This window comes from Suricata suricatta, chromosome 4, assembly GCF_006229205.1.
Source record: "Suricata suricatta isolate VVHF042 chromosome 4, meerkat_22Aug2017_6uvM2_HiC, whole genome shotgun sequence".
NCBI classification, from domain to species: domain Eukaryota; kingdom Metazoa; phylum Chordata; class Mammalia; order Carnivora; family Herpestidae; genus Suricata; species Suricata suricatta.
The window spans coordinates 163,155,223-163,164,302 of record NC_043703.1 but is presented as its reverse complement, the minus strand read 5'-3'; the positions used below and the strand labels follow the sequence as shown (position 1 = coordinate 163,164,302).

Below are 9,080 nucleotides of genomic sequence, written 5' to 3'. Positions count from 1 at the left end.
CTGGGCAAGAATCCTTGGTCCAGATGAATTTGACACTACCAACAGGACTGCCTTTCTGGTCACTGAACTGTTCCCACCGTGCTGGAAGCCATTTCTGAACTCCCGAAGTTGAGGGGGGGGAAAAAAAAAAACTCCTTATGAAGCGACTGATGTCTACCCCCACTCAATTATTTCTGCTGGAGCACCGACCCCTGACCCCCGAGGCCCCTTGCTGACTGGTATCAGGAGTGATCTGCCCCTTTTATCCTAAAAATATGCTGATTGCACCTGTGAAGGAATTTATCATGAGTTTCTTTTGTGATTATGGGGGCAAATATTACGTTTCCTGAGAAACCTGTTTTTCTTCCTCTCAAGAAAACAGGCTACTGACCCCTGCTCACAAAGAACTCTTGCCTTTGCTGTGCTAAAAACGTTGTCTTGTATTTGAACGCTGAAGATCCCCTCCTTCCCCATATGATAAGCATCTAGTCACCTACTGCAATCACTACTGATAAAGATGATGCAGGAGTCTTCTACCAATCTATGTTCCGGGAAATTTTTACATGCCAAACAATTTGTCATCAGAAATCTTTGCCAAAGGCAACTGCCACTTCTGTTTTGTACCCAAGACATTTTTTTCAATAAATAAAGCCTGCCTGGTGATCAGAAAGAAGCAGAAAGAAGCTCTCTCATCCATCCTTCAGGGAGCCCTGGGCCTGCTGGAGCCGGACTCCACTGCAAGTACCTATCAGGCACTGCGGTAGGTGCCAGCGTCCCCCAGTCACTCTGCAAACACGCACTCTGACTACTGCTGGCAAATGGCCCATCGAGAACATTTTTTTTCTCACATAACTGCAAACCTGATTTACAGTTTTCTTAATATTCTTTTTAATGTTTATTTATTTTGTGAGAGAGAAGTGCAGAGTGGAAGTAGGGGAGGGGCAGAGAGAGAGGGAGACACAGAATCTGAAGCAGGCTCCGGGCTCTGAGCTGTCAGCACAGAGCCCGACGCAGGGCTTGAACCCACGAACCGTGAGATCATGACCTGAGCTGAAGCTGGACACTTAACCGACTGAGCCACCCAGGCGCCCTGATTTACAATTTTCTGGGTTTTTTTAAGGTAGGCTCCCGACTCAATGTGGTGCTTGAACTCACGACCGAGATCAAGAATTGCCAGCCAGGCGCCCCGATTTATACATTTGCGATACAGTCTGACGAAATTTTTCTATTGGTTTCCCTTGACTTAAAATATACGATGGCTTACTCCTGGAGAGAACTCCGAGCCACAAATACAGGGGTTACAGAAAAACACTACCTACTCCTGTTTCCTGCTCACACATCTGAGAAACAGAAAGGCGCTTTATGTGCTATAACTCACTAGAAATAAACCCAGCCCTGGAGGCAGAGGTAGAGGTGATGCGCAAAGGCTCAATGTCCAAGGTGAAGACACTGGAGATAAAAGAGCTCTGTCCGGGCCCTTTCTTATTTGAAGAAGCGGAAGCCCTTGCATTTTCTCCTAGTGACCTGAAGGCCTGTGTGCAGAGAATACTGATATTTCAAAAGATTATAATGTTCTTCATTTGTAGGCCACATAACGCTTTTCTAATGAAAGTCCAAAGTTTTAATAATTCTGCAGTGTGATGAACTATAAAATAGTAACCTTAGATTTTTAGATAACCTTTTCAGGTAAGAATGAAGATGGGAGAGCCCGGGTGGCTCAGGTCACGATCTCATGGTTTGTGGGTTCGAGCCCCACGTTGGGCTCTGTGCTGACAGCTCAGAGCCTGGCACCTGCTTCAGATTCTGTGTCCCCCTCTCTGCCCCCCTCCACTCATGCTCTCTCTCTTTAGAATAAACATTAGGGGCGCCTGGGTGGCTCAGTCGGTTAAGCCTCCGACTTTGGCTCAGGTCAGATCTCACGTTCATGGGTTCGAGCCCCGCGTCGGGCTCTGTGCTGACAGCCAGCTCAGAGCCTGGAGCCTGCTTCCAGTTCTGTGTCTCCTTCTCTCTCTGCCCCTCCCCCTCTCATTCTCTCTATCAAAAATAAATAAAAACATAAAAAAAATTAAAAAAAAATAGAATAAACATTAAAAAAATTTTTTTAAAGGATAAAGATGGTAAACATTAGCTCAAATTTCCCCCATTAAGTGGGAATAGTTTTTACACCTATTATCATGACTATTACACAGGACATTTAAAGATCAAGAAAGACATACCCATGTAAGAAAACATGTCTTTGCTGACTGCAGGGACCAGGTCTGTGCTCTGTTTCACATGCTTCGCACACGGTTCTGCGTTTTCATCTCCGTCCAAAGGCTCACGGACTCGCTTGTTTGATTTTACTTGTGATTCTTGTACGTGTTCGTTTTCCTCCCCTGAAAGACAGTCTACTCAAAAGCCAGGAAAAAACGAACACAAATGCTTAAGAATCCAGAAATCCTGTAAGTTATTTATTATCACCAAGTCAGACTTAAATACCCTCTGTCTGTAGCCCTGTAAAGAGGAAGGACTTCAGGCAGCCCGCACCATCTCACATGCCGAGGTCGTATGCAATTACTCTGAATTTTCCAGGATAAGCTTGATAAGGGCGACTTGAAGGCAAGAGCAACATTTCTAGTAAAACAGAGATCTGGTTTTGACACAGACAGAGCTACCACAGGTTCTGAATCCTGTGGGAGCAGCTTTTCCCTGTGTGCTCATTTTATGGGCGGGGAGGGGCACAGAAGGAGCACTGACTATCTCCAAAATGACCACTAAACCCCTAGACCAGGGATGGAGAAACCCCTAGAATGCCTGCCACACAGGTGCCAGGCAGACTGTCCTGCCCGGAGGACCTCCCCCCACACCTGCCAGAAGGCCGCTAAGGTCTTCCAGCAAAATCTGAGTCAAGTCCCCACAGAGAGCAATGTTTGGTATTTCCGCTCTGCTACATTACCACGAACATATACCTCTGCATACTTTGTATATGTAAATCCCAAAACACAAGCACAGGTCAAAGGGGAATTAATTCTGCAAAATTTTAATACCACCATAAATACTGATTTTACTTATAGTAACAGTTAAATTGGCATGAAAGTTGGTTTTTTTATTCATAGTTTATTGTCAAGTTGGTTTCCATATAGCACCCAGTGCTCTTCCCCACAAGTGCCCTCCTCCATGACCATTACCCCCGTCCCGTCCCCCAATTGGCATGAAAGTTTTTACTTAAAGGCTTTCTTTTTTAAAAGTTTATTTATTTTGAGAGAGCGAGAGAGAGAGAGAGAGAGAGAGAGAGAGAGAGAGCGTGCGAGCATGAGAGGGGGAGGGGAAGAGAGAGAATCCCAAGCAGGCTCTGCATTACCAGCTCAGAGCCTGCTGTGGGGCTTGAACTCACAAACCATGAGATCATGACCTGAGCCAAAGTAAAGAGCCAGACTGAGCTGACTTAGCCACCCAGGTGCCCCTGGCATGAAAGTTTTTAAAGGACAGATACGACTGATGGAAAAAGAGACCATGGTTGTCGGATAATTTTCCCTTCACAAAATTGTGTTTTTTGAGTAAGTTAACCCCAAATAAGCTTACAGAAAGTGCAGTAACTGCCAAACAGCTCAAAAATCCCAAAATAAAAATATAAGTCACATTAAGGGAAAAATTAGGAAAGCAGCTAACACTTTTGCTTTGATACAGTTTTTGAACATTAAAAATGTTAAATCCCAGTTTATACACATAAGTCCCTAACTAGGAGGTCTCTGTAACCTTCTAAGAAAGACATAAAGAAATACCTTCCCTTAGGACTTAGAGTATTTAATAAACAGAAACATATCAAAAGAACTGAAGTGTGAATAAATTACTAATTAGATAAAACAAAAAAAGCCGTGAAAAGGAGGCATTAAGAAGCCAGCAGCGACAGGAGCCATACTTCCGGACGTGGGACGGACCCAGTCCACAGCGGGGCGCCAGGGGAATTCTGACACGGATCATAACACCTAATACAGGGGGCGCTGGGGTGGGGCGGGGGGAGGCTCAGCTGGCTCAGCGAGCGACTCCTGGTTTCCCCTGGTTTCCGCTCAGGTCATGATCTTATTGTTCAGGAGTTCAAGCCCCATGTCAGGCTCCGTGCTGACAGTGCAGAGCCTGCTTGAGATTCTCTCTCTCTCTCAAAAATGAACAAATAAACTTAAAAAGAGTCTGTGAGTAAAGGCAGTGCATTTCACCACTTCAAAGTCGGTTAGGTATACAGTTTACCCCTGAACAGTGTGGGGGGTTTAACAGCCTGCACAGAGATCTGAGTATAACGTCCGACTCTCCAAACACTTCACTACCACCGACAGCCTACTGAGAGCTGGAAGCCTGACTGATTATATAATCGGTCAATTCACATATATTTTGTATGTCTTATGGGCTGTATTCTCAAAATAGAAAAAGCTACAGAAGAGAGTATGGTATTAAGGAGAATGTAACATATAAACGTAGGTAATAAACATAACACAACCAAGCCCACACATAAGCTGACCCACGCAGTTCAAACCCAGGTTGTTCGGGGTTAACTAGATTTTTACCATTCCGTGCTCTGAAGCAGTCACCCTTAGTCCCGCACACTTGATGTTCCTTATACTGAGACTTAGGCTTCAATTAACTATGCTTTCTGCAACAAGTGAAACGGGGAAGCTGCAAGCACGTGCCTGTCCTACACGAAAAGGGAACACCACGCAGGTGCCGGCATTGAGACTAACGCGCTCCCCGCTTTAAACCTGCAGCCCGTTCAATTCCATGACAGCCGAGTCTTTTCGAAGAGAGAGAGTTAAGTGCGGTGAGGACACTGAATGGAACAGGACGCTGGCGTCCTGGCTTGTCTCTATTTCAGATACTGACAGACTCCCTAAGCTAAGCTGCCGTCCTCCTGTCTGCCCATCTGTAAAACGGAAAATGGAAAGGATCCCATCTGCTCCGTTTAGAAGGTAGCCACACGGATCGAGGGACGCTGGGGCTCCGCAAGGCTCTGATCAGGTTACAGACGCCACGGCGGTGAGAGCGCGGACTACCTTCTGGTCCACCCGGGCTGGCGGGCTTTCTGACAAAGGCCCAGGCCTCCTCCTCTGTGGCAAACTTCTTAAATCTGGCAGCAGGAAACCGGTCCACCTGGGCTCTGCATTCGCTCCTGGAACAGAGTGCAAGGTTACTTCTTCCTCCCTCACGAATCCTCTTCCTAACCGATTCTGGGGTTGGGAGTAGTGTGAGAAAGGTCGGGGCCGTCAGCTCGGTGGGGGCAAACTGTAGCTTTCTCTCCTGTCCCACACTTCACCCTGCAGCGCCACGCACCAGCCAGACGGAACAGCAGCCAGGCGGCACCATCCTCAGTCTCAAAACATACTAGTTTGTGGATCTTTGAAACAGAAAAGCCTATTAACACAAAAGGCGAGCCTCTGAGCTGCCGCCCCCGTAGCACAGCTGCACAGGTGAACAACTGCGGGCGCACACACGCGGTGTCCCACGGTGGGGCGTCCTGGCCGTGGAACGCGAACACCTGCACGCAAGTCCTACCCGTATCCCTTACGCGCCACGCTAACTACACCTGAAAATAATTCACTCGCCTCCCTCAAAGGATTGTTACAGGGACCTAATTCTGGTTTGTAAGACTTGTCTTTTTAAAACACAAGGAGGATTCGATTAGATACTCTTGAGTTCCAATACGTGTAACCACTTGGAAATTGTTCCACTGAAACGAAAAGCAAGGACTAAGTGGAGGACCCTGGTCACCCTGACACTACACGTGGCACCTCTGATAGCGCTAACAGAAATGGAACGGAGTCGGAGCCTCCGGCCGGGCCCTGCGAGCCGGCGGAGACGGGCCCGGGGCTCCCACTGCGCCGCCGGCGGCGGGCTCCCGCGCGCCGCACCCCAGGCCGAGGGCCGCCCGCTCACCAGGTCTGGAAGACCCCGGCCTTGCGGCCCCTCCTCACGGCGTAGAACATGCCGAGACCGCTGCAGCCGCGGGCACCGCAGCGCACGGCGACCAAAGCGACTCTGCGGGCAACGCACAGTAGCCGGGTCATCCCCCACTGCCGGCCATCGCCGAACTCACTCGCAGTCCCCCTGGCACTGCCGTCACACAGACCCAGCTTCCGGCGGCGGCGCTGGGAGATGACTCACCTCCGGCAGAGCCGCACGGAAGGGGCGGAGCCTAGGGGTCTAGCTTCTGGGCTTTTCCGGCTCGATTTCTGGAAGTCAGGGACAAAGTCGGGCCTGGGCCGTCCCGGGAGGGGCAGGGCCTACGGAAGTGCGTGGGGACTAGGGCTGTGTGGCGGGGAGTACTACGTGCGGAGCCGAACAGGGTCTGTGCTGTGTGGGCCGGGCGGGGCGGGCTGAGGGGCGGAGCGGGCTGAGGGGCGGAGCTTAGGGCGGTACCATGTGAGGGGCGGGGTCCGGGGGGGTTGGACGACGCAGTGCCATGTGAGGGGCGAGGGGCGGGGTCTAGGGCCGGGCGGAGTTAGAGGCCGGGTCTCGGCGGTGTGCGCATTGCCGTGCCGCGTATGGGCGGGGTCTGGACGGTGTGGTCGGGGCTGGGGGGGGGCGGGGAGGTACCTCCTGAAGGGCGGTGCCGCAGAAAGAGCAGGTGTCGGAGGAGTGGGCGGGGCGGTGGTGGTCAAGGGCGGTCTGGGGCGGCCCCGCGTGAGGGACGCGGTCAGTCTGGGTGGGGCGGAGTCTGGGCCAGGTGGACCGGACGGGCCACCAGAGGACCCTCCGCAGCTCAGTGGGGGACGATCCCTGCTCCCTCGGTATGCTGTCAGCATCATCCAAAGATGTGGCCTGCCCTCTACTATTGCATGGCCAGAAAGACTGGCATTGCGCGATGAAAAAGAGAGCCGTGGCCGGAGCTAGGGCAACGCCTTTCCTCTGGAGCGACCCCTCCCCTCCCCTTGTGGGTGTGTGACCAGCAGGAGTCTTACCCTTAATGCGCTGGGACCCAGGGAGCAAATTTAGTTGAAAAGGCAGTTCCTCAGAATTCTGCCCGATGTCTGACTTTGCTCTGTCAACAAATCAACTTCTTTGAAAAGTCCTGTCCACTGGTAAGTCTTGCTTTTCAAATTAATTTTAAATGACTATAGCTCTCCTTCGGTGTTTAGTTCGGGAAATCTTACCAACCAGCTAGCGCGCGCTGCCCAAGCGCTGGGTATCCAAAGTAGAGTAAGGCAAGCTGAGCACTCGGAACCGCTGAGATGGGCCCGTGACCCAGGAGACAACCGCTCCCAGCCACCTGTTTGAGAAGCGCGAGCCAGACCCCAGAGAGTGCCCGGGAGTGGGAGGACACTTCTTGCACTTGCATCAGGCTCAGAGAGGGAAGAAGGAACAGCAAAGGGGAGACAGATCTTGCTGTGGTCAAGGGTGCTCTTGCTTGTGAGCTCAATGAACATGCACTTAGAAATTGTCACCTTCCCTAATTTAAATTGGTTATTCAGTTCATTCCTCACTCCTATTTTTACTGCACTTCAAGATGCCTGTAGCTCCTTTTAAAAAATCCCCCTGCGGCACCTGGCTGGCTCAGTTGGAAGAGCATGTGACTCATAGTGAGTTCAGGGGTTGTGAGGTCCAGCCCCATGTTGGGTGTAGAGATTACTAAAAAATAATAAATAAACTTACAAAAAATAATAAATAAATTGTCCTTAAAAATCACTAATGATTGATCATGATATCTCTTCGCAGGTAGATATGAACCCCAGAGATACCCTGGCCACCCATCACTGGATGACTTCAGCCCCTCTGTTTATTCCAATTCATTCCCTCTTCACCCAGGGCCTTGGGAGCGCTGGTGGCCTCTCGATGAGTGCCGGGAAGGCCTCGGCAAAGTTACTTCTAGACGCGCTTTCTTCAGAAGCAGCACTAGCTCATCTTTTCCTAGTGACGCAGGTTAAGTTGTGAACACAGAAGGCTCCAGAAGAAATGATTGCAGACAAGGAGGCTGGAGTGGAAGTTGATCAGGGTGGTGAGTCAAAACCCAGAGTCTTCACTTTAAAACTCTGAGCTGGGGGGCGCCTGGGGGGCTCGGTCAGTTAAACATCCGACTTCGGCTCTGGTCATGATCTCAGGGTTCATGGCTTTGAGCCCCATGTCGGGCTCTGTGCTGACAGCTCAGAGCCTGGAGCTGCTTCAGATTCTGTGTCTTCCTCTCTCTCTGCCCCTCCCCTGCTCATGCTCTGTCTCTCCCTGTCTCAAAAATAAATAAACATCAAAAAAAAAAACTCTGCGCTGGGAGAGTTGGTTGAATATGAAGTGTTGACAAGTGCACGTTATGACACAGCTGTGCCCACGGGCTCCCTTGGGGGGGAAAGAGGCTGGGCCCCCATAAGGGTGCTGTCTGATGGCTCCTGCCCCCACCCCCAGCTTGACCTTGGGTCACACCTACTGGGGACTCGCTTTTCGGTGTAAACCGGCTGGCTGTGGTCCTTTACCATAGGACACTCATCAACCCTATAAAGTTATAGGTTAGAATTCTATGACTTCATTAGGAAAATTACCCAGGTGGCTTTCTTTAGTTCCAAAACTCTTTCTTCCAGCACTGCATTAACTGATTACTCATCTGAACATCTTTTCTATATTTAAAATTTTTTAATGTTTTATTTATTTTTGAGAGATTGAGAGACAGAATACAAGCAGGGGAGGAACAGAGAGAGACGGAGACACAGAATCCGAAGCAGGCTCCAGGCTGAGCTGTCAGCACTGGGCTCCAGCCCATGAACCATGAGATCATGAGCTGAGCTGACATCAGACACTTAACCGACCCACCCAGGTGCCCTTCAAAAGTCTTTTCTATCTTAATCTCTGGCTCAAAGTATATGTGACTTTACCTATCCTGTTCAAAAACTGGCCCATTCTCTGGGCAGAAGACCTGAATAGACACTTCTCCAAAGAGGACATCCAGATGGCCAACAGGCACATGAAACGATGCTCAGCGTCACTCATCATCAGGGAAATTTAAATCAAAACCACACTGAGATACCACCTCACGCCAGTCAGAGTTGCTAAAATGAACAAATCAAGAGACTATAGATGCTGGCGAGGGTGTGGAGAGATGGGCGCCCTCCTACACTGTTGGTGGGAATGTAAACTGGTGCAGCTGCTCTGGA

At 50.1% G+C, this 9,080-nt stretch overlaps 1 protein-coding gene and 1 long non-coding RNA gene across 2 annotated transcripts in view; one reads left to right on the top strand and one right to left on the bottom strand.

The window, feature by feature from the left end:
• RNASEH1 (ribonuclease H1) overlaps nt 1–6,079 on the bottom strand; it is a 10,488-nt gene extending 4,409 nt beyond the window's left edge. Inside the window, exons 1-3 of the mRNA XM_029938356.1 lie at nt 5,881–6,079; nt 5,001–5,116; nt 2,196–2,354 (exon numbers count right to left, since the gene is read on the bottom strand). Coding sequence (XP_029794216.1) covers nt 2,196–2,354; nt 5,001–5,116; nt 5,881–6,011 — 406 coding nt within the window. The 5' untranslated portion in view covers nt 6,012–6,079. The remainder of the gene's footprint in view (nt 1–2,195; nt 2,355–5,000; nt 5,117–5,880) is intronic.
• A 497-nt stretch (nt 6,080–6,576) lies between these two features.
• Nucleotides 6,577–8,625, top strand: LOC115290353. Its single transcript, XR_003908060.1, has 3 exons — nt 6,577–7,025; nt 7,660–7,939; nt 8,586–8,625. It is a non-coding gene; the product is annotated as an uncharacterized LOC115290353 (long non-coding RNA).
• The last annotated feature ends 455 nt before the right edge of the window (nt 8,626–9,080 follow it).